The 25,570-nt window shown below is 38.8% G+C and overlaps 1 protein-coding gene across 1 annotated transcript in view; it reads left to right on the top strand.

Moving 5' to 3' along the window:
- Window positions 1-25,570, top strand: part of CFAP44 (cilia and flagella associated protein 44) — a 41,720-nt gene that overhangs the window by 1,389 nt on the left and 14,761 nt on the right. Inside the window, exons 3-23 of the mRNA XM_037389793.1 lie at window positions 481-652; window positions 1,697-1,859; window positions 2,882-2,984; window positions 3,229-3,445; window positions 4,876-4,990; window positions 5,504-5,668; window positions 6,910-7,065; window positions 7,688-7,735; window positions 8,811-8,910; window positions 10,150-10,244; window positions 12,797-13,006; window positions 13,999-14,109; window positions 15,812-15,964; window positions 17,811-18,035; window positions 18,510-18,652; window positions 19,548-19,818; window positions 21,762-21,814; window positions 22,255-22,417; window positions 22,746-22,876; window positions 23,852-24,063; window positions 24,451-24,616. Of these exons, the coding sequence (XP_037245690.1) occupies window positions 481-652; window positions 1,697-1,859; window positions 2,882-2,984; window positions 3,229-3,445; window positions 4,876-4,990; window positions 5,504-5,668; window positions 6,910-7,065; window positions 7,688-7,735; window positions 8,811-8,910; window positions 10,150-10,244; window positions 12,797-13,006; window positions 13,999-14,109; window positions 15,812-15,964; window positions 17,811-18,035; window positions 18,510-18,652; window positions 19,548-19,818; window positions 21,762-21,814; window positions 22,255-22,417; window positions 22,746-22,876; window positions 23,852-24,063; window positions 24,451-24,616 (3,172 nt within the window). The remainder of the gene's footprint in view (window positions 1-480; window positions 653-1,696; window positions 1,860-2,881; window positions 2,985-3,228; window positions 3,446-4,875; window positions 4,991-5,503; window positions 5,669-6,909; window positions 7,066-7,687; window positions 7,736-8,810; window positions 8,911-10,149; window positions 10,245-12,796; window positions 13,007-13,998; window positions 14,110-15,811; window positions 15,965-17,810; window positions 18,036-18,509; window positions 18,653-19,547; window positions 19,819-21,761; window positions 21,815-22,254; window positions 22,418-22,745; window positions 22,877-23,851; window positions 24,064-24,450; window positions 24,617-25,570) is intronic.

The following is a 25,570-nucleotide window of genomic DNA, read 5'->3' as shown; positions in this document are numbered from 1 at the left end:
CATTAGCAGTATGCCTTTTTGAGAACACTGGTGTCTTCTGGTGGTCTGTTGTATGTGTTTTTACTAATTGTTTTGTATAATGATGTGTGTTCAATAGCTACTGAAAAAAGACACTTTAAACTTCATTTGGTTTCTAAAGCTGAGACCGAAACACCAAGCAAATCTTGAACTAAGTCTTGAGTGTTAAACTGAATGTTTTTAAAAAAGGCGAAAAATTTTGAGAATGTAAATTCTTCATTTTTGGATATTCACAGTCAAGTTTTTAAAAGCCTGAGGGAGTGCTTGTTACAGACTGTTCAGGACAAATTGTTACTAAGACATGGTACCCCTGGTTTGAGCTATGGAACACCTATTACTCTGTCAAAGGAGGCAAAGAATGTGTGAATCCTTTCCTTTTGCAGTCAGGTGCAAATATCAGCAAGGAGCCTAAAATTTCTGGTGAATATAAATTTCCATTATGTTCCCTCTTCTGAGATGCAGAAGGTGATTTGGAAGAATGTGATAATAGTGAAGTACCCACAGAGGCACAAAAAAGGCCTGAGAAGGTAGAAAAGAAAATCCCAGAAGCTTTCTTCTATAAGTATGAAGATATATATTCACGGCCATTTGTCACTGATGACTCTGGGATACCCATTAACCTTCTTACTCTTAAGTATCCTTTCTGTTGAGGCTGTGCAAATTTAAAGCTAAAGATATTTAATATGTGTTCTTAAAATTGTACTTGTTTAATTTGGAGTAGCCTATGTGGCATTACTGGGATACCTTTGCTTGAGACACAGATAAGAATCCTGACCACTTATGGTTCTGGGTGAATTTAATCCTAAATGTTGTCTTGACCTCATAAACTTTTCTTACTGGACATGATGCTTACTGTTCTAAGTACTCATGTAGAACTAGGTCATGGACAAGGTGACGTGACCAGGCTGAAGACTAGCCTAAGAATGTCCCCTGCAAAGCTCTCCCTTTCTGTGTAGCCACACTGGTGTTCCCCAAGAAGCTGAGGGGAGGGCAGGAGAAGAGCAGCTGTGTACCTCATAATTCTTCACAGAACTACTAAGGGAGAAATGAGGAAGAAGCTGGGTAGATTTGTAGCCTTCTGCCCAGAAGACCTACACTGGTAGAATGAAGGAAGTGATGCCCATCAACTAAGAGCTACCATAAGTCCTTTGCTAGGTATGGTCAAATAGACTATGGTATGTGACTTTCACATGTGCTGGTGGTTTCCTCTGCAGACGTGGTTGCTTCTGAAGACAGGATTTTCCCTTCTCTGCATCTGCCTGTAAACTTTTAGGGAAGTGAGCTTGAGCACTTCTTTGATTTGGTCTCTTCCCTGTGGAACAGTTCCTAATAATCTGATGCATGTTTCTTACATTTTGTTTGAAAAGAGAACACCGGTAGAATATGAATTCCTTGCAGCCCTTAAAGATCCAGCAGAGCCAAGGGGTGTGCTTTGTAGTGGAAATGAAAGGATGGAATATGAACTTCAGAAGGTCTTCACTTGTGCCTTCCTCTCAGTTATAGGGGCTTGATATATTTTACCTTCACTGTATACTGAACAAAATGATTTCCTACCATCAGGCTTTTAGTCACCAGTTCCAATATTCCTGTTTCAGGTTTGGTTTAAGCATTTCTATCCACTTACTGGCTTTCTAGAAAAGTTTACTATCAAATCTTTTCCTTATTGAACTGTTCCCAGACATTCTTTTGGATACGACTGCACCAGAAATGTAAACCTGCTGATGATGGATAGCCAAACACTGCTGTATATAGCAGGCAACCAGGTGGTGCTCCAGGACCTGAAAACTAAGTCTCAGAGTTATCTCCGGAGCAGCAGCGGTGGTGGAATTGGGTTTATCACAGTACGGCTTTTGTTTCTTGTTTTAGGATGTTAGTCATTTTCTAGAAATTAAATGTTTGCTTGGTTGCCTGATGGGAGATTTCTACAGTTGCACATGTGTATACATAAGAAATTACGATATTGATTAAAGAATGTGTGGACCAGGCATCGTAGGCTACTCATCCCACTGATAATTGGCAGAGGACAAATATCTGCATACTTCAGTCCCAGGCTCAGGTACCTTAAAGAACGGACAAGTGCCATCTGGGATTAATTTTTAGCACTCTTACAAGCTTATTGAAATATTTGGCTCATATCAACCCCTTTTTTTACTTTTTTTTTTTTTTAACACTTCATCTTCCTAGTCACAGCTGATACTAGTATAGAGTCTTGCTTGCAGTTAAAGTGTAGAAAATCGAGTCCTAAACAAATGAAGAGAAAATGTATCTGGTTTCACTCTAGTAAACTCTTACCGAGAGTTTCGACTCTTAAATGCTATCTCTGGATTTGAAGCATCTTACCCTGTGAATGGCTCTGCCATCTCTCAGTTTCATTCGCCATGAACAAGGCTTTTGGAATATCGGCCTCAGGCTGTTCTGCCCCATTGTAAGCAGCCTTTTCTGGGGAATCATAGTACGTCTTTACGTCTTCAGAACCATGCCATTGAGGATGGCTTTTCTGCTGAAGTAGATGGCTGCTGATGCAAATGCTGCTGTGGAGAGAGCAGCTGTTGGGTTGAGTGAAGTAGGAATAATAAAAGAATGAATAATAAAGCAAATTATTTCACAGTTAGTTATGGTTCCACATTACATGCGTAATATACCATTTTGTGTGCATAATGGTTTTACCATTTTATGTGCATAATGGCTTCATTCTGATGTTGAGCAATAGATTGGCAGTTGTTCAGAATAAATGCACAGAAAAATGCAACCTAGTATTTATAGCAATATCACTAATGAGTGAGTAAATACAATAACTCAGTAACTAGTAGGACAGAGACAAAAGTGTCATTACAGCATGCAACGGGACTTTTGCTTTTTCAAGGCACACCCTACTAAGCAGTACTTTGCAGTAGGAGAAAAAGGAAAGAAGCCAAACCTCATCATCTACGAGTATCCTTCACTGAGGCCCTACAGAATACTGCGAGGTAGTGTAAAAAGTTCTATTTTCATTTTACACAAATGGGCCAGTGTTCATAGATCCCAGCAGATGGAGTAGTGGGTCACTTCAAGTTTAGAAGGAAATACAACCTTTTGGTCCTTCACAGCAGAATAGGAAACAATGGATTCAAGCTTTTTCATTATTGCAGGGGAGGAAACTTTTGTTTAGTAGGAATAGCCAACTGAGAGCTATTACCTAGTGAAAAAAATGTTGCTTGTATGTTTCTTCAGGTGGAACAGAGGAAGCCTATGTTTTTGGCGATTTCAATCATGCTGGCACTTTGCTGGCCAGTGTTGGAAGCAGCCCTGACTACACGCTGACTATCTGGGACTGGAAACAAGAAAAGATTGTGTCGAGGTCAAAAGCTTTTTCACAGGATGTTTACAAGGTCACATTTTCAGCTGGTAATGAGGAGCAACTAACTACATCTGGGGCAGGACACATCAGGTACATTTACAGAATAGAATTAATAAATAAATATAACCTCTAAATTCAGAATAGGTAGAAGTCTTTCAGCCAGTCACCAAGTCTTTTAACACTTTTGCTGTCCAGAAAGGATAATGCTTGATGTTGAGTGTTGGTGCCAGTGGCTCCATTCTTGTAATTTCAACAAGTACTGGAAAGAAGTAATAAAATATATATATATATATATATATGCCTTCTTGCTGGTAACATAGCATATATGCCTCCTGTGCCTTCTGGGCTTTCTACCTTTGATCTCTTGATCTGCTGTTTGGGCAGCCGTTAAAAGTGGTTGCCAAGTTATGGATCAGAAACCTTCTGATACCACCAAAAAACTGCAAGGAAGCTTTACAAAAGATAGGCTTCCATGCACGCCCTTCTCTGGTAAGTTCATGGATACTTTTGTAATAAAAAATAAGCCACAACTTTTGGGACAGGGATTAGTTGTGTGTTCTGTATTTATCTAGTGTTCAATGTTAACACAGCAGAAACTTAAGATATGAGTTGGATGCTGTTGTAATGGAAATTATACCTTTAAAATTACAACGCATCTAAAGTTTCTTTGAATTTTAACAGAGGAATCAGATCAAAATCTGAGGTTTGTTCTATAGTTTGGTTGCAATAGCAAATGGCTTTTTCAGCCCCCCAAAATGTGGTTTAGAATACATTATGGAAATCAGACAAAACTCTTATAAACTTTCTTTTGAATCAATAAACTATCAATAAACTCTGACATGGCTTTTATAACATGGTAAACATGACCTCTCACCCAAATGTGGTCTCATTTTCCAACACCTGTCTTAAATGTGATGTGTCCTGCAACACAGTGAAACATCCCTAATTGCAGTAGGTATTCATTTTTTCTGTAATGCAGTAATATAAAGTTATATTTTATACCGATAAAAATACAATGATTAAATAGAAATAGCCATGAAGATCTAGGATAAAACCTCGGTGTCACTGAGATTTTGTAGTCAAGCTGAAATTCATGGGGGTGCTTGCATGAAATTCCATGAAGACCTTAGTCCCTTGGATTTACAAGGCTGAGCATCATACACTGGAGATGAGTAAAATGCATATCCCTAACTACATGCATTGGCTGCAGCTGGAAAGGTGTAGCTATGCATTTTACACTTAGAAATTATAAATAGTAGTTTAATCTTCATTCTGCCCATTCCAAATCCTTTTTCTAGCTTTTTCACAGGGGTAGTGTAAGGAAATATTTGTGTAGCTACAAAGCTTTATCTCATTTTCAAAAGAAAAAACCCAAGGCTTTCTGTGAAAAAGAGTAATAATTGAACGGCTTTTATCTCAGAGGCATCCCGGGTAAGATTATTACAATGTCTGCGAGGGACTGAAGAGTGTGTTGAAGAAGCCTTGTATCAGAGAGGGATGGGGGTTTTTTTTATGTTCAGGTTCTGGAAGATGGCTCTCACATTCACTGGTCTCAAGTTACAAGGAGCTTTGGGCAGGTTTGGAAAAACAGCAGTGACCGACATTATAGGTTACGTGGCGCTGCCTGATGGGAAGGTAAGTAAGAAAAAGCTTAATTGATTTTATGTTCCCTCTCAGGTTTTGATACAAAGTCTGCTGAGTAAGTTGGAGAATCGCTATTTGCTTCAAAGTGTTTTGATTTAGACCCTTGATGCACTGCTCTGATAAGCTAATATTGACATTAATTTGCCAAAAACCTGTCTTGTTTTGTAATAATTGAAAAGTGCGGTCAGTATTGTAATTCCCAGACAATATGTCTCTGTTGGCTTGGAGCTGAGCCTCCTCTAATGGGCTAGTGAATACATTAGTGTAAAGAAATACAAAGACTGTTAGCCCTAATCTTTAACCATTTCAGTGCATGTAAATTATGTCAGATTGCTAAAAAGTTGAATCTTCTCACCCTTTACACTTTCTCTTGCAAATATCTGTAGATTGCTATCGATCTATTGCTTTCATGGAAGGAAGCCACAAATGTTAACCAGATTCATGCCAGTGTTTCTGCATGGTTAAGTGCAGGTGCTTATGTGCTTATCTTCATTTTCATTGAAGGTTATCTCAGGGACTGAGTGGGGCAACTTGCTGCTTTGGGAAGGGGGGCTCATTAAAGTGGAGCTCTGTCGAGCTGGACACAAGCCCTGTCACAGTGGCCCTGTCAGCCAGTTAGTTCTGGATGAGGGAGAACTTGTCACTGTTGGAAAAGACGGCTTCATTCGGGTGAGTTTTTCTTCTGCTCTGCCTTTAGGTGTGTGAATTTGTGGTCAGCAGGTAAATGTGACGGATTTTTTCTTTACCAGGGCTTATTTTTGGAGGCAATTTTGCAGTGCAGCTTCTTTGAGGATGAATTTTTAGAACAAACAGAATATAAGCACATCTCCATAGTGTATATGTTTGAATTGGATCATGTTCACACAACATTCTCTGTTTAATAGTAGTGAATAAATCACCTTCTACTCTTGTAAATCAAAATATTTTTCAGTGATTGTCTAACAGCTTTGTTTTTGTCTGCATTCTAACTTTTTGTGTGTGTAGTTTTTGTTAATCTTTATAATTTTCAGACCTATTAATACAGTGGTTGTTACATTGAAGGATAAGCTACAGCAAGATTTGAAATTAATTTTCTGAATATTTGAAAGCTCAGATTATTAATGTTAAAATTACATAGAAATTAACTAGCATCTCAGAGATACATATACTGAAATAGAAGAACAATTACAAGAAAAAACATTCTGAAATTAACATATAATTCTAGAAATTAAGGTAAAAAAGTTTGCTGTATCCATATGCCAGTTTCTGATCTCACCTGTCAGTTGTCAAGAATTTTGAAGTCTTGTTTTCCTGCTCTTTAAGGGAAGACAGTGTATATGCTGATATGTGAAAGACTCCAAATAATCAACGGGAAGCTGTCCTGTGGATGGGACAGGGGAGGGTTTCAAACATGCTAGAGTAGTTGTTGTGTTTTATAAAGCGATGTTACCCCATTAGGAAAATTCACTCGGTTAGAAGGGTGCCAAATGATGTCTTGTCCTTATCCCGCAAAGCAGAACATGGATGTGTTAGATTTCACATTCTTCTGTGCTGCCTCAGTATGAGCAATGCCGAGAGGACACAGATATCATTTACTCTCTCTAGTTCCAAGGCTGCCATGTGTAGCTCTGCTAGTGCCGAGGCTGAACTTAAGCTACTGGTGTTTCAGCATTGGACAGAGAACTTCTACGTGACTTTGCATTGCACCCAAATGTATCAGATAATAGTTGCCAATTTTCACTGTTTTAGGTTACATTCAAACCAGCAAGGCAGATATGACAGGTTTCACACTCTTCATGTAGAATCTCCGCTCCTCTGGTTTCTTAGAATTACAAATTTCCATATTAATTGTGTATGAAAACATAACTTGGCCTTATTACCCCCACCACCACCCCCACCCCCTTTTTATTCATATTTCCAACGCCATGAAGGTGTGGAACTTTGAGATAATAGATGCTGCTGATTCGGTGGATGATACAGGGTTACTGGAGGTGGAGCCTATGAATGAACTTCATGTTGGCAGGAACGTCAGCCTGAGTTTCATGTCAAAAGTTCATGACAGTGGACAACCTGTTTGGTATGCTCAGGTAAGATACACTCATGTACATACATTTCTGTGGAGAAGCACGGAATGAGGGAGGTGATGTTAAGTAACAGCAGGAGTCCATTGCAGATCAGTACATTTCTTGTTGGTAGAATTCAGTCTTCTTCTTTATATATATATATATATAAAATCTTCAAAAATATAAAATCTTCTTCTTCCTTCAAACACTAGGAACAGGCTTCCTAGAGAGGTGGTTGATGCCCCATGCCTGATGGTGTTTAAGAGGCATTTGGACAATGCCCTTAATAATATGCTTTAGCTTTTGGTCAGCCCTGAAGTGGTCAGGCGGTTGGACTTAGATGATCCTTGTAGGTCTCTTCCAACTGAGCTGAGCTATGCTATGCTGTATTTTCAGTGTATAGTAACACGTGAGACTTTGGCTTTCAGAGCCAGAATTACATAACAGGAGAATGTCAAAAGGTATTGTCCAAGTTCTGTTATCATGGACTGATGGATAGGACTGATAGGACCAACATCACCACATTTAGTCATTTCATTTTCACAGTAATAATCATGAAGAAATTTTTAAGGAGTTACCATGGGCAATTTTATTCAAATTGAGTTTGAAAATATTCAAATTAAGTGTTTTGTTTTTTCTTCTTGAGGACACCAATGGAGCGATCTGGAAGCTGGATTTAACTTTTTCAAATGTGGTAAGTTTGTTTTCTTTTTCTTTTTTCTGGTTTCTTCAATTCCTTTGCAATAGCTTTCTTTAACTATACTGGATGCATTTGCAATTAAGTTTATGTTTTGTAAAGCTGTGCAGTTGAAAATTATACTACCGAAACATTTTTTTTTCTTAAAAATACCTTTTTATAATGTTATTGATTATAATGATGTGCAGAGTTATAAAAAATAATTTGATTTTTGAGTCCTGAAATTTTGCTGCCAAATTCAGGTTACCTTAAAGGATTTTTTTTTCCCTCATGAACTGATAATAAAAGTTGCATGGATGCAAGAAATTAGTTCAAGGAGTATTGATATATCTTATCTAGATAGGTGTTTGAAACAATCCTTACTGTTGTGTCTACATTATATAAACAACTAGGAAAAACAAGGAGAAGGTTAATGCACGTCACATGTTTTATCCTACTGGTTATTAGTGTTACTGCTGGAGATGTTTTTGATGGAGAAATAGATGACACAGTTAAAATGGGGGCATTTAATTTTTGCTCCCAAACATATTAAAGTAAATGGGAAAAATCCCTTTGAGTGGAATAAAGTTCTTTGGCAACAGGTAAAATTATGTCCCAATAATTTTATGGTAAATAAAAGATGTACAAAGCATACTATAAAAACTAATGAAAAAAAAGTGTAACAAAACCTAAATTTCCTTGGATGATGAATTGATTTCCCAGGTAGCATAAGCCGTAGGCTTGAGACCATTTTCTTTGCCTTCAGCGCAACAGCTTTTTTGAAAAATACTGATTCCAAGTCTGAAATCACTTCATGAAAGGCATTTCTCTTTATTTTCACACAGAAAATGGTGGAATTTTAAATGAGCTTAATGTTCCTACACTAATTTTCCTGATAATCTCCCTAGGAACATTTAAATAAAAAAAAAGGGGGCATGGGAATTGCATATAGGTCCCTCATACATGCTGAATTTTATTCACACAAACAGCACTTGTCTAGATTTTTCAGGTTTGCTGTAGGTGTGGCTGTAATACCTTTTAAGTGCAGCTCCAGAATGCAGCAGAATTTCAGTTCTTCTGTTTTGCACTGCAGACCCGTGATCCAGAGTGCCTGTATACCTTCCACTCTGGAAGAATTGAGGCTATGAGTGTCTCTCCCGTTACACACCTTATGGCCACCACTGCTCTCGACCGTAAGTATACTATTCCTTTCCTCTCATACCACTGTAATTATTGTTTTTGAATGATGCTTGGTTTGGAACTATTCTGTTTTGAACTGAAGTTAGGTATTCGCTCTTGAAAGGTCACATTACAGACAATTATTATTCCTGGGATCAGTTCTTTAATAGTTAAGACAAATCATTAATATTTTGAAATAATGCATTAAGACTGCTTCATCCTAAAAGCCTGGGATTTTAATAAGAGAAGTTTTAATGGGAAACTTTGTAAATTCTGTTCGTTCTGAAGGAACAGCTGAAAAGATGAGACATTTGGCTTGAATAACAGCACATGTATTCAAGGCTCTGGACTGATAAGTGTTGGGATTTTTGTTTTGTAAGGAATTACATACGTCTCTAGCATTGTGTAAGTCATTGTGAATATTAATATTTGTGGCTTTCTTAGAAAATGCAATAGCTATCATGCTCTCAACAACAGCTAATGTAATTATAGACGTATTTTTTAAACTTATATAAATTTTGCAATTTACGCCTCTCACAGTTAGCTTTATCTTGCTTTAAAGAGGAACCCCTGGCTAGAACATTAACAATGTCATTTACACTTCTCAAAAAATGCTACAAGGTCTTAAACTCAATTCTTGTCAGCAGTATCTTGGCATTTGTCTGTATTATACAATGTACATGCTCTTCTAGCCTGAAGACAAACTCCTACCAGCTGAGCAAATGACACTTAGGATATATGCCAGCTGGAATGGAATTTTATGCAGGCCAATATGTGTGTCTAAGAATCTGTTAATTTCACCTCTGGTGAAACTGGCTTTTCTTTGGACAATCTCCCATTTTCATCCACTTAAATATTTTTCTCCCTAGGCAATCCCAAGCAATAGCGTGTTATCTTTTCCTGTGTTGTCAGTACACATTTTCCTTACAGTATGCCACAGTTCTGTGATTGCTTGAAAATTATGCATGGTGGTCAGCATGGGACTTTTTTTTACAACCCTCAGCCCCAACAACTCTTGGGAGCCTTTAATTAAAGAGTGAAGAAAGCTGATGTTTTGTTCATGAGCACCATGCTAGCTGTGGTACCCTGTAACCCTCAGTCATGTCTTTCCAGGCAGGCAATTGATACTCAAAGAGAAAAGCTAATAACATTGTATCCAGCTTTTCATTCAAATAAATAGACATTTCTCTGTAAATCTTACATGTAATTGATGCTGCAAGAAATAAAATTCTTACTGTCTCCTTGCCACACAGGGTCAGTGCGTATCTATGATTTCATCAGCAACAGTCAACTGAGTGAAATTAAGTTTAAACAAGGAGGAACAGCGCTGACGTGGGCACCTTGTGTTGTGAGTTTTTGCTAGTGTGCTAACAAAAATTCGTAAGGGGCCTATGAGCCTGCCAGCATCAAGAAAGTTGCTCACCATACAAGACCTTAAAGAAGTCAGTGTTAGGCCATGGTGGAGTTTACTGTAGTGTGTGTGTGTATATACATGTTTATATGTATATATATAAAAAGTTTGTGGAGTAGCATGTATGTATATAGCATCTGTACAGTTTGACTTTACTATGAATTATCAGGTATCCTACTTTGTGTCTTCCTGAGATTTTAAAATCAGATCTCAGTGTGCAGTCTCAGGAAGTAGTTTTAGTTTATAGAGTAACAGCTTCTATTTAACCCATGCAGAGTAACTGCCAATTAACATGAGTTAGTTAACACATTTTGAAATGACAGCCCAGACCATCCACAAACATTTGGAGATAAATCATAAAAAATTGTTGCCAGAACTGATCATTTGTGGAGTGTGGAGTCTATCACTTTTAGACATATTTGCTAATTTTAATTAAAATAGTGTCTAGTTATGTTTTTGAGGAAACATAGCAAGTCTGGTGGATTAATTATAAGCAGATTTATGGAGGAAAGTGCTTACTTGAATTTCCAAGGTGAGGGTAGCACTGGGACAGTGCTCTTGTAACTGTAATTCTGGCCATGCAGACTTTCAGGGATGCTCTTACGTGATGATCTATACATTCAAGAGATAAGCTGACAGCCACAATAAATTGTACAGCATTAGAAAACTGGCTCAGTTCAGTTTTACAAAAATTGGTACTAAACACAGCCAGAAAAATCAAGGGTACTTAGTCTACCTTGCTGCATTTAAAATCTCATTAGATACTTACACATAGCTTAAGGTGCTCAAATGTATTTGAAAAGTCTGCACTATTAATTCAAGAGAATTTCATTCGACATACTTTGAAGCATCTGTATAGCAGAATATCCTCATGGACAAGCTAGCAATGTACAGGTTAGATAAGTGAACAGTGACATAGATTTAAGACTGCCCAAATGGCTGGGCCCTGGAGAGTAGTGGTCAGCAGCACAAAGTCCACTTAGAGGCGAGTCTCTAGCGGAGTACCCTAGGGGTTATTATGGTGCCAATATTCTTCATTAATTACCTGGACACTGGAACAGAGTGCATCCTCAGCAAGTTTGCAGATGATACAAAACTGAGAGGAGTGGCTGGTACTCTAGAGGGTTGGGCTGCCATTCAGGGGGATCTGGACAGGCTGGAGAATTGGGCTGAGAAGAATCTCATAAAATTCAGCAAGGGAAAATGCAAAGTCCTGCATCTGAGTAGGGATAACCCCAGGCAGCAGTACTGCCAGGGGGCCTACCAGCTGGAACACAGTTCTGCAGAGAAGGATCTTGGGATCCTGGGGGACACCGAGCTGACCATGAGCTAGCAATGCACCCAGAGAAGTCCAACAGCATCCTGGGACCCAACGCCTTAGGAAGGGTGTTACCATCGGGTTGTGCGAGGTGTTCCTTCCCCTTTACTCAGCACTGGGAAGGCCACATCTGGAGTGCTGGCTGCCTAGTAGAGAAAAGATACGGAATCAATGGAGTTAAACACAGAGCCATAAATTTGGGGTCCATGAGTGACTCCTGTTAGTCATTTACTGAGCAATGCTATTGTACCCCTGTTTATTACAGAGGGGCTTTTTAACTTAAGACGTCACAGGCAAATCTCCCCAGACAACGGGAAGACAGTTACCCTCAGCTCCTTTCAGGAACAATAAACTTTTTCATAACAAAGATTATACTTTTTGCCCAACGCTCACAGAGCTTATCCATTCACTCTCATCTCTTTACACAGCAGTTCTCATTCTGGTCTCATTTCTGGTGTGCATTAATATTGATCAGTGCTATGTCTGGAGCTGGCTCAGCTTGTAAATCCCTTTCAAGACACTACCATGTATGGCTAATATTAGCAAAACCTGCAAGTCCAGCAAGATTCAGCTACCACACAGGCCTGTTTCTGCTCACTCTTCTCTCTCACAATATAAGCCTGTCTACATTGTTAGCAATTGGCTTACCTACAGGGCCTATGGTAAAGACTCCATAGCCTCCTTTTTCCATCTCAAGTAGCTATTGACAACTGTATTTTACATGGAGTCAGCCAGACCCAAGTCTGTGCCGTCACCTCTTCAAAAATCATACCCACATTCAATGCCCAGTTTTATATTCAGGGTAATGTAGTAATTCCTTTTTTGAGTTCTAACTCTTCTGCTTAAGTGCTGTATATCAGTATGAATTACCTCTTCCTCAGACATTACAACCACATTGTCATTAATATTTACAGTCTCAGTGACATTTTATCAGTAAAAAAACCCCAAACAATCCAAACCAAATAACCCGGAGTTCTCCCACTCCCTTTATGGTAGCATATTAGAGAGAATAAACCACATTTCCCATGTATGAAAGATTCTTTGTGCTTTAGCAACACCGCCATGTAAGATGAGTTACAGGTTTAACACCACAGTGTGTGCCGTACAGATTCTTATTCTAAACTCTCAGATGTACACTGTGATTTTTTTTTCTTCATTTTTCCACTCAAAGGTAAATCCTGAAGGAGGTCTAATTGCTGTGGGGTTTGAAGATGGTGTTGTCCGCATAATTGAAGTTTACGATCCCAAAGGACTGCCTGTTCTTGCAGGACAGACCAATACAGAGAATGCAGAGATAAGTCTGAAACAGGCTTTCAAACCTCACGCCGCTGCAGTTACAGCCTTGGCATACGAACGAAATGGAGATGTGCTTGCCACAGGGGTACGTGCCACTTCTTTTGTTTATTTTTATTAAGCCACAAATGTAGAGATTATTTAAAGAGATAAGGTAAGATAAGGTAAAGTTTCTTTACTGACGACACAATTATACTTCTGTTATTGCTGTTGATCGCTTCTTGTAATTCTCTGCGGTGCTGGGGGAAGAGAAGGCTCTGTTTGCACTCACATTGGTTTTCCTGAAGGAAAGCAACCACGCAATCCCTACAATTAATTTTGTGAATTACTGGACTGCTCAGTGTGGTTTCTGTAATCCCCTTTGAAGATGGATTTGGTTCATTTTGGAACTAGTTTAGTAGTGTCTTGGAATTAGTAAAAGAATTCGTACGCCAAGGTTCATGCACCACCTTGGCAACATTCCAGCTGCTCCCCAGCACGGCTTGACCTTACAGCAGGTTCAACCAGTCAGTTTGTCTGGTGTCTTTGTCAGCGTACATGCTAGTCTTTGAGATGATTTCCAGTCAATGTGGTATATCCTTTTAAAAGCTAGCCCTTAGCCGTGGTCAGTGCATTTGCAGTTACACATTCCTTGAGCTGAATCACCATGCATTTCACTTAATGCAGGATTTAAACTGCCATACATCAGTTGTGCACCCGTTCCGGATTTTTATATTATTTGAGGAAATCAGCCTGTGCTGTCTTATCTGAAAAAAAACAGGCCTGAGCATTAAAGGAGCTCCTGGAGCAGAAGGCAGAAAACACATGGCTAGGGATGTCAGGTGAGGCCCGTCAGGGCAGTTAAGTGGTGCACTCAAGGCCCTGTAGGAAGTTGGGCAGGGTTTTTATTTCCTCCCTGTAATCATCATGGAAATCAAATTCTAAGTTCCAAGGCACTTGTAAGTCCCCCTGTTGAGCCACAAAACATTAAACATTGGAAGTTTGTGTTTATGTCATAAAGTACCTAGTCTTTTGAATTTTTGGTTAGCTTTGACTCAGTCATCATCTTTGGGTTTTTGGTTGGTTTTTTTTTTTCATCAGAGTAAAGACAAAACTGTTTTCTTTTTTGCTGTTGGAGATAAATATGAGCCAATTGGATTCATCTGTGTTCCTGGGCCTGTGCAGGCATTACAGTGGTCTCCACCTTCTCATGTGAGTAATGCATGTTTGTTTTCTTTCCTTCCCTACAGTGTTAAAATGTCATTTTGAAAAGAACTTCCATTGTAAATAGATGAAGATCCATGACCCTAGCCATGTTCTCTATAGACAATGGAAAAGATGCTTTGCTACTTTATTCTTCGTGACGTTTCAGCATGACGGATAGGTTCTGTGTAGCTGTATCTTTGGTTTAGTCGCTTTGGACATATTTTGGACTTTGGATAATAAAGAACAGAAGCATGCAAACCACAAAATTTTGCTCAGCTTTTCCAGTTCCTGCCTTGAAGAAACAAACTTCTGCCTTAGCTTTTGGAAGGTCTTAGTCTTCTTTAATAAAAGAGGTATGTGAGCATTATTGCCTGTGCCTCTTGCCTATATTAAAACGGGCTTTCACAAAGTTTTCAGACCACATTAAGAAAGCTTTTGGGTGCCTCTTGGAATTCATACTCTGTTTGAAGTGTGTCAGTGACATATTCAAATAGATTCTTGCTAATATTTAAAACGTTTTATAAGGTTAGAGTAACATCTGAAATTGTGGTTAGTCTGGTATTATTTAGAGAGGAGATTGTTCGTTATATTTAGATGCTGACAAAGTGGCCAGCAAGCTACTTTATACTGGCGCACAGTGGCAAAGTGTAGCTGCTATTGCTTGTTCATGGGAACTGATAAGAACTCTGCTGGCAAAAGGACTCTTGTTGGTATGAACTCTAACTTACTGCAGAAATGACAGATCTTGATCTGACAGTTGCATTTTGAGTCCTTTCCTTGAGGGCAAGGTACTCCTACTTACTAAAAAGCACTCTGCATGTCTTTGATACGTTAGATTCTGCCTGAGTAATTTTGTCTACCAGTATCAGGTCTCCACTGCTAGATGTGAACACTTACTAAACATAGTACAAGCATCTGAGTGTTATGCTACTTTTTTTTTCTCTTTAAAAAGAAGCACCTTGGTGATTAAATACTGTACACTTAGTTAATGCATTTGTAAGGCTGAGATTTTATAGACACAAGAACCGTATAATTGGTAGTTAAGGTTTCCATCGCAACTCAAATATACCCTCTTTGCATGTTTTTAGTGACAGGTCAGGTAAAATAACCCTCTTTCGATTCTTCAGGTAGTTTATGAAAATTGAAACTAATACAGATTTGCCTTTTAAAATCTCAGAACAATAAATAATTACTACCCACACCTCACCTATTCTTCCTAACATTGCATTTTAAAGGGCCTGGCAGGTACCAGCAAAGAACAGACTCACTCAAAGCTAAAAAGCATTTGGCAAGATTCTGAGCCCAGTCATGGAGATACAAGGGATATATTAGTGCAGAAACATATGAACTTTCAAACAATTATCAAACCAAAACCTCAGCTCCTAACTCTTGGGTCAGAACCATTCTTTAATTTAACCAGACTCCCCAAATTTCATCATGCTGCTTCCAAGCTAGGCAGTTCAGAGTGATAGCTGTTTTCTATACGGCAAGGAATTCTTCAGTTCCTTAGCTTTGCCTAACATACACAGCATAAAAGAAGCTCACTGATTTCTGATGTCCATTTAAATAAGAGCAGAGTTAGAGTTAGTGCCTCCTGGCTGGAGCTTGGTTTTGTGCCTATGCATCTTCTGACTAACCTTCTCCCATTTCGCTCAAAATTCCATGTATACATCTGCCCTATAGTTGTATTTTTTGTGTTTTTGTCTAGGTGAAAAGGACGCTGCTTATCCTTTGTGAGAATGGCTTTGTTCTCCAGGTTCCTGCCCCTTCCCCTGAGGAACAGGATACAGTGTCTACCTACCAAATAAAAAACTTGCCAACGCAGTACTTCCGTTTTTGTAGTATTAAATCCCGAATCAAGGTAAAGAACTCCCCTGTAGCAGAATTTCATGCTTTACATTGTGCCAGAGGACAAAGTACACAAAAAGGTTTCTAGTCCCTGTATTGCATCACAGGACGTTTGCTAAGTTTCTTGAAGGTGTAGGCCAGGTAGAGTCCATTTGTGGCTGAGTTTCAACGTCTGAAATTGCAAGTTGTTGTTTGTTTATTCAAATCACACTGAAAGCATGATGTCGATTTTGATTATAATCAGAAGATAGCATTAGTGAAAGGGAAAGCTAGTGTAGTGCATTAGTTCTCAGAATATTTTCATTTCGCTAATTTTCACAGAGCGTGTTTCTTGTGGTTGATGTTAGCCCTGTCGGAAATTCCTTTGAACAGTCATAAAACACCCATGTGGTCACTTTGAGGCAAACATGAAACGCCTTTTTTTTTTTTTCTCCCCAACAATTATATATATTTTTAATTTTTTTAAAATATTATAATAACTTTAAAGGTGTGTTTTTTTAATTTCTGAATGACAACTAGCATTTCAGAAGATAAGCAGGGCCAAAGGAAAAGACTTGTGCTAACTCCCAGCTGTACTTAATTTTGTGAAATTAAAAAGCAAGCTGATGTTAGGCTCAGGAGCAGAACTCCAGTGAGCAGGCTCTCAGTCCCATGTTCAATCCAACACAGTCCAACAGCCTCTCTGGTTCTGTTCTTAACCTGTGATTTCTCTGCTTTCTCTGTTAACTCTTCTGTCTTCTGAGTGGTGCCTTACCGAATGTCAGGCAAAGCTTCATTTCTTGTGACAACTGGAAGGAAGTCAGCTTTCAGGCGAAAAATTTCTCAGTGGTTTTCTGACAGGAAGAACCACAAGAAACATCACAAAGCTATCATACATACGTAAGGAAAGACTGAAAGAATGTGTGTGGACTTTTGTTGGGGTGGTTTTGTTTTTTTACTCAAAAGAGAAGAATATTGTTGGGAGACACTATAAATCTTTAAAAACAGAAAAGTTTTCTGCAAAGAGAAAGAATATTAATTGCTCTCTTTTTCCTCTAGGAGTACATCAGTAATTACTAAGTTGCAACAAGGATGTTTTAGGTTAGATGTAAGGCAAGATTTCTAACAGTAAGGGTGGTGAAGCCCTAAAATAGTTTACATAGTGTAGAGTCCCCATAGCAGGAGATTTTTAAAAGGTAGATCAGGCAAACGTCAACTGATAATATTTAAGCTTTAGCCAATTCTGCTTTCAGGCAAATGAATGCTCTTTTGAGATCCTTTCCAGATCTTTCTCTATGATTTGCTATCTAATATCCTTTTAAAGAAGATTCTGTTTTAGAGAATGTTTGATGTTTGGTTATGCTAAGGTAGACTTGCATGGAAAAGGGTTTTTAAAGGTTTTCTAAATCTGCAAATGTCTCCCCTTCATCGTTTAGGAGAATTAAAGTCCATTACAGCTTCTCCCTTTTACTCTACGTCAATGATGCAGTAGAACTTGGGAACTTGAGTTCAACTTTGCAGTGCTTTTCTTTCTCCTGGGCAGGCAGGGCACAGGGCTTACGAGTTCTGCAGAAATATTATGGTAATAGTGGTTAATATTGGCAGTAATCTCTCTGAGGAAATGCTAAAGCCTGGTTTTCATGCAGAATGGTTTCTGTCTCAAAGGACCATGAGCTAAAATACTTTGGAGGAGGGAAACGGGGGCTTTCCACTGGAGACTTCCATGAAGTCTGGTTGATAGTTGATGGAAAAAGAGATTTCTCTAGATATTCTGTATATATAATGCCAGGACCACCTTGGATTTCATTTGAGACTTTCAGGGAGTAATGGATGGAATGCCTTGGTTTCATGTCTCTGTGTTTCTCTGCTTCTTGTGATAGCTGGAAGAGGAGATCGCACTGAGAGAGAAAAAAAAGCAGGAGAAGGAGAAAGCAAAACTTGGATGGATAAAGCAGCAACAAGAGATGGGAAAGGAGGTAAAAGAAGAAGAACCTGAAGAGGAACCTGAAGAAGAAGAGCCATTGCCACCTCTCTACATACCGGAGGAGCCCAGTCCCATCCTCTGTGGGTTTTATTCAGCACCAGGAAAATTTCTGCTTTCCTTGGTAAATCGATTTTTATTTCATGTTGATGGGAGTACAAGATGTGACAACTTTCCCTTCACATCTGGGTGGCTTGGAAAATTGATTATTTGAAACCTGTCATCTCTAGGACATGGAATTCCCTTCATACTTGATAGCTTCAGGGATCTTTGTGATTAAGTAGTGTCACTCCAATTCACATTGTTCCGGAAATTTCCAATAGGTATGCTTCTTGGTGATGCCTGAATGGGCACAAATACTAAGCTGTTCCCTTACAAGCAGAAGGTAGAATCCTAACACATTGGTAGGATGGCTTGTAATGCCAGTAATTATGACAGATTTTTCTCTGTGGGTAAATAGAATCTCCAGATGTTTGGAAGTAACATTTTCTAACCTATTGTAGATCTTTAAGAAAGGAAGAATTCTGAAAACTGCATGTACCTGGTCAGCTGCTTCAGTATTCTTTTGTCACCATTTTATGTTCCTTCTCTTCTTCAGGGTGGGTATGACTCAGGGTTCCTCTATCATTGTGAGTTCTCACATGATCTCCAAGAAGACCCTGAAAACAGGAAAGATGAACCGTTTGAGGTGATTCCTATTGAGGACACTGACGACAATCCCATCCACCAAATCTCCTTCTGGTAAAACACTGTAGTGTAGCAGATAGCTTTGTGATAAAGCTTGATGAAATTGACATCCAAGAAAAAAAACTTGTAAGGGAGGAGGGTACACTGCTTTGCCCTTTTTTAATTGTGACTCAACTCTAGTATGCAGGAACTCTGGTTTTCCTGGCACTGAGTTTCACCTAAAATTCCTAATGGACACAATTGGCACTGTGTCTGACAGAATAGTTTAAAAAGCCCTTCAAAGATGAAAATGTCTGGTTTCTATTTAAAGACTGATTAGGACTCAAACATCCTAGATTTTAGAATTCCAGGAGAACCATTAGAAGTCTCTGCAAATTTGGATCACCAGAGCAGCATTTCTTTTTCATAGTTAGCAAAGAAGACACAGCCCTTGAGGAGAACATGGCCCTCCCTCCTTCTTGTGCAAAGAATACAGGCTTCTCAGGACATTTTGTGAACTGTATGAATGAAAATGGTGAACTGTTTTCAGACTCCCAGTATTAGGTTGCCTGTAAGGCTAGGCACGTTCTGCATCTAAAGAGGCAGATTTAGTTCAGCCCTTAATCTACTGCATTCACCACCATCTGTACTAGATGGAGAAAAGGGAGGGGAAACTTGCTTTTCTAGCTTAGAACTTGGTGTCTGCTACCCTTCCCAATTCAGGACTGAGACCAGTTCCATGATACCCAGCAGGTGCTGGAACATTGCTGAGCAGCCAGTTCGCTGAAAAACATTTTGTAGCAGTATCACATATAGTTTAAATGGTCCAAATACTTTGTTTCCAGCTTACGGACTTGGGAAAGCTACATTTATTAAGCTTATTAGCTCTTTTCAAGTATCATGTTTTAAGTTGTGGCCTGAGTTGTTGCAAGTTGCTGGCTCTTAGTGTTTCTTGTTGCTTATTTGACAGTCCCAGCAGATTACTGATGTTCTGTGGGATGCAGAATGGCGCATTGCGGGTTTATCCTCTTCAGGATAAAGACCTCTCAGTGAATACCCTGAAGGAATACTGGTGCCTCAATGTACATGACAATGATTATGGCCAGATCCGGGGGATCTGTTCTAGTCATGACGATAGGTTTCTGATTACCTGTGGTGGAGATGGAAACATTTTTGCTTTCAACATCTTGTCTCCAGAGGATGTTCACAAAGAGCTAAAAGCCAAAATCCCTTCTCCTAGGGTAAGTCACTACAGTCTTTCGCTGAATTTGGCCTATTTACTGTGAAACTACTGCAGATGGGCAAAATGCAGTTCAACTATTTGCATCATACATCTTTCATAGCAAAAGCTGAAGTTTTCTAAAAAATTTGGAAGAATGGCTCTTGCAAAACATTTCCCTAATGAACAGACACTATGACTGCATTGTTCCTTCTCACTGTTTTGCGTATTTCTCCAAATAAACATAGAATATGCTGTTCATATGTAATATTCTGCAAGTCTTGTCCCACTCAAAGGTGTAGTCAGGTACGTTCCTAGAATGAAAGAACCACGAAAATTTGTCATACTTAAACCTGTCTTGGATTTAATTCCAGTAAAGTATGATTCTGCTCTAGATGGGCATTCTAGAAATAATGTTAGAGGATATGAAATGTGAGTTTCTCGGTGCATCTAGTACCATTCATATACAATTCACAAGTTGGATTTTTTTGAATTTGCAACATAGCACAGTGTGATGCTGATCCCGTTGCTGTTTCACGTTTGGATAGCATTAGCAGTAATGATTTTACAGGTGTCCTGTAATCACTGTAGAGCTCATCACCTGTAGCACGTTTGAACAGATGACATTCAGTAACAGTTCTACTGATAATACAGAAGACAGAGGTGTCAGGTTCCCTACTGAAAACATTCAGACTTTATAGAATTTTTTTAAAAATCTTGAGCACCTGAATTAAACAAATATAACCTGAAAGAAGAAGCGAGACCTGTTGAGTAAAGAAGTGCTATCACGCACAAGGGGTTTTTGAGCAGGCATGCATTCAGTACAGTTTAAAAGTCTTGAAAGTTCAACATAAAAATAATTGAAAGTTGAATATTTTTTTTAATGTTAGCTGGTAACTACATTTTGGAACGTGCTTGATGAGGGAGACTGAGAGGAATTTGTGATTTTGGTTATTTAGTTAAATTGTTCTTGACTAGTTGGAATTCTTTACCAGTATCACAAGCATATATAGCACTGAGAATAGACCCAAAATTATCTTCTTAAACTGAGTGATTGGAACCTGTGATACCAGAGCCTTGCTAGCTCCACTATTACAAGTAGTGATTAATATACGATTATAAAGCATATATACAGTTCTATCATTTTGAGTATGTAAGTAGCTCTATATAAAGATCTTTATGGTTAATTTCTATTGTTCAGGCTAGCAACATTGCTTAATGACCATCGTAATAGAGTTTTTCCCTTATCAAAGTATATCTTCATTAAGTATTCTAGTTTTAAGTCATGTGGAAGATTTTAAATATTCCATCTTCATTAAACTTAATGAGATTCTTAGAGAATCAAATACAATTCTGCTGAAGCTAATTGAGTTAAATTACAGATCAATTTAGTATGACTGTATTCACTGTAGGGTGAGAGGCCCTCCCTCTTTTTTTTTTTTTTTTTTTTTTTTGCACATGATTGCCTAGGGAAATGAGGCTTGTGCGACTGCAGTGTCCATCCATCTGTCATTCTTCACAGCTAATAATTGTGAACCCATTACGTAGTCAGCAGAAGCAAACCAGATTAATTACACATGTAACTTGGAATCAGCCCAGGATATGTTGTCTCTTGACAAGAGAATTGGGTTTGGTGGGTAGAGAACCAGAAATGTTATGGACAGAGTGAAGTTAGGACAAGCAACACTATTATGGTTAGCGTTGGTGGGGAGGATATAGGATTGTGTCCTCTGTCCCTAAGACCTGTGCTTTGCTAGTTCTTTTACACATAAACCAACTTCATTGCTTTTTCTTCGTGAAACATTAAAACCTAACATTTAAGGCCCCTTTAGCAATACTGATCATGAAGGTTTCTTTTGGTTTTGTGAAAGGCAATGGGAGCTCTGTCTTAATGTTTGTAAAAGCTTTATTCTCTTTTGAAATTATTATTGCTTGTTTAAACGCAAGGTAACATTTTTATTCCAGAGTGATCTTGAGAAGAAGGCTACTGAAGACATTGAGGATCCTAACGCCTACAAGTAAGAGATGCTTGGATAATGATGAAAGAGATTTTCAAGTGTTGGTAGCTTGTTCTTCAGACCATGTATTTCTTTTTGCCTCCTAACAGGAGGGAGAAGTTGATCACCCTGCGTTTGGGTAATTTCCTTGCTATGCACAAAGGTTTTTTCAGCCTTTCCCTCCATTTAATCTAATTTTCTGTGGCAGTAACTCAAATATGGTATTCTGGGACTTACTTAACTTCAGACTACAGAGACAACACATGATCAGGGTCAGAGCCCCATGACATTAGGACTGTACAAATAAATATACAGGAAGATGATTCCTTTCTAAGTTACCTTACGAGCCATTGAGTTTACTGGGAGTTTAAGGCTGTCAAGGAAACCTAGAAGGTTACATAAACTGTAATCTTTCCTCTCTTCTGTTGAGATAACAGTTTACTTTTTTCATGCATTTTCAGCATTGAGGAAGTCAAGCAGAAAAAGGACTATGAACGAATAATGAAGGAAGCTGAAGAGAAAAAACACAAGAAAAGAGAAGAGTTAATTGCACTGAGGCATGAGTTTCTTTTCCTTCTTCAAAAGAATCAGGAGTTGCCCGAGCACATGCAGCTGCACAGAGAGGTACATCTGGTTTTTATAAGGGTCATTTACCTTTAGAGGCATCTTCTAAAATGTGTTACCTGATGTGTTGGGGCCAAAGACGTCCAACCCTTTGGATTAAGGTAGTTCTATGAATATATAATTTGCTGGGACTTCTGAATCACAGCTGATGATTTGTGCTATTTAAGAAGCATGTGGGAAAAATGTGGTTCTCTGTAGGAATCTGAACAACTCCTGAAATAAAGGATTATGTTGAAGTGCATGGAACTCTGGCACCTGGGCAAAAATATTAATTACCAAAATATATAATATGTGATGCTGTTTTTTCTGTCTTTCTGCCTTTCTGCAGCAGTTTGAGATGGACCCTAGGTTCTCTGAGGAGCTAAATAGGCAGACAGCACAGAGAATCCAGTTAGTGCAAAAGGAGCTGGCTTGGGAGCATGAGAAACACTTGATTGGACTGCAGAAACTACGAAATCAGTAAGTACCACTTTTCTTCCACTTAGCCCTCTGACCTTGCATGGGGCTTATAATTTACAAAGTTGTACCTGCCACAGGGAAAAATGATGTGATTTCCCCCCCGCCCCCCCCCCCCCCCCCCCCCCCCGCCCCTAATCAATATGTCTTCTATTCTGTTATGATTCTGTTCTTATTTCACTTGGAACATATGCAAGATTATATATTAACATTTGGGTGTAATTACTACTTTTGAACGTTTGGTAGAACTCAGATATTCAAATTAAGGAAGTAGCTTTATTCTGATTCATGTCTTTTTAAAGAAAACTGGAGTGGAGTTTTTTTTGAGGCTAGGTTTGCTTGGTTTTTTTCCAGTAAGTTTAGTAAGAGCCAAGATCTCATACTGAAACTTTGAAGAACAACCCGTAAAAGGAACTCTGTTTTTCAGGCACGTTACATGTCTGTCAGGTATTTTAGTGTCATTGCTAACACAATGTACCCTCTACAGTTTGAAGTTATGAAATGAACTTCCTCAAAAATGCAAGTTAAAGTGTGAGGTGCTTTTTTGGTTGGTTTTCTGAAATCTAAGTATACAGCAAAAGATGAATTCCTAAAAATAAAGACACAACAGAAATAATACAGGGTAACAAGAACACCGTAGGCATACAGAGTGTGTGACTGGGAAAAAGACTTGAATGAGCATGTTTTGATCAGTCCTTAATGGAAGATGAAAAATATCCTCATGAAGAACCTGATGTAAGTTTCAATATTGGGAGAGGTCTTAATATGTTTATTTTTGAGCATGTCTATTGCTAGCTTGGATAGAAGTCAATAGATAGCATCAGATACCATCATGCTATTACTTACTGACTTGTGAATTTACATGTAATGGTTGTATGTGCAATAAGTGAACTACATTATTCATGTCCTTTTGGTTAAGGCAAAATGGTAGGTTGTGTCTACTGACATCTGGTAGTTTTGTCTAATTTGGCTTTTCAGGTTTCGGGATTCATTGGCATTTGACACTGTTGTTCACGCTATTCAAAGCAATCATCAGATTTCCACCTACAGACTTTCAGCAATGTCTGAGGAATGCTACCAAGATAAGGAACGTCCATCATGGAAGAGGACAGTACTTGAACAAGCACGGAAACAAGCAGAAAATAGGGAGATTGTCACACCCGAGACAAGGCATATGCACAGGGCTAATGGTGACCATTTAAATCTTATCAGCAATATGATTTCCGTCTTTCATGTCAGTTTGTTTTCCTGACTCAAAGCTAAAAGAATTATAATTTCTTTAGGTACACAGGTAAATAAATGTAACTGTGGTATGTTTTTTCAGTACCTATGTACATAGTAACACATGTTACTATGTTACATACATAGTAAAACATAGTTTTCCGTGTTTAGGTTAATGTCAGCATTTGTCTGTCAACTCCATGGGTAGAATGTGGCTAAAAGTCAAGTCAGGGAGCCTGAATACATTCAGAATATCCACTACAGTGGAACTCCACTGATTGACACTAGCTCTACAAGAGTTGGGACTACACTGTGCTGCATGGTGTTTACAGCTTCATTATTGTTTTTTGGTCTAGATACTGGAATTTTTGAGGGCGAAGCTGAAAAGCTGAAAACGTCAGAGGTCCGAAAGCCAACCACACATTATATAGAAAGGAAACATGAGCAAATCAGAAAAATTGTTGAGAAATCTGACACGATGAAAGCTAAGATCATGAAGAGGAAGGCAGAGTGGGATGAATTGTGAGTCTCGAACTGGACTCTATGCCCTTTAAGTTCTGCTTCTTGTCTGAGGTCAAGTAATGCTGTTTAGCCGTCGTATGGCACTATAATCTCTCTGCCTAGTTTTTTATATTCCTAATGGTTGTAATTAAAATAGATGAGTTTTCATGTATCTCTGAGTCTCAAGAGAGCAATAAAATCTTTCAGTTATTTTCTATGGTTATTCTAAAACATTAAAAAACTTGAATTCACCTAGGTAGCTGCATCTTCGGATAGGGAGTAAGAGGTGTCTAAATCAATCATGACTAAGGGACACCTAGACCATTGCAGTCAACTCTGTTAACCCTGCCTGCACCACACAGAGCAGATGCTGTAACAGCTGGGTTGGGTCAGTGGTGCTGACATCATGGCCGTTATATGAGTGTTGGTGACATACCTTCACGCTCCACGGTGGCCTTTATTTTGAGAGGCAAGAGAGGGGGACAAGACATCTCGAATGCTCATGGAAGTACAGAATATCTTCATTAGGAGATGAATGACAGGTAATGGGACCAATGTAGAGTCAGAATACAAGGTTATTCTTCATTTTTTGAGAAGGTTATTAAGTGTTTAATGATATAAAGTAGGATCAGGTATTCTGTGCTATGGGCTGGTGGAGTGTTGACACGCAGCTCCCTGAGATTGAGCGCAGCATGTACTCACTAACCCCAGAACTTGGTCCGAGTGTAAAGGTTTAACCTGTCCCATGGCAGAGCTATGTCATAAGAGTTCTTGGGGGCAAAAAAAATTATCTGAGGTTTTCATTCAAATGTGCAGTGATGTTCTTCCCAAAGTAACCATTCTTTTCTGAAAGAGGTGTGTGGTTTTTGATCCCTAGCTCGCCTCCCAAGCCTTCCTGAGTAAATCAGAAGGTATGAAATTACCCTGTTTGTTCATCTGTATGTTTTCTGTCTTAAAAGTTCAGCTTTGTTTTGT

The sequence above is a fragment of the Falco rusticolus genome, chromosome 5 (assembly GCF_015220075.1).
Source record: "Falco rusticolus isolate bFalRus1 chromosome 5, bFalRus1.pri, whole genome shotgun sequence".
NCBI lineage: Eukaryota > Metazoa > Chordata > Aves > Falconiformes > Falconidae > Falco > Falco rusticolus.
Note: the sequence above shows the minus strand (reverse complement) of the source record. Positions and strands in the feature narration are given on the sequence as shown.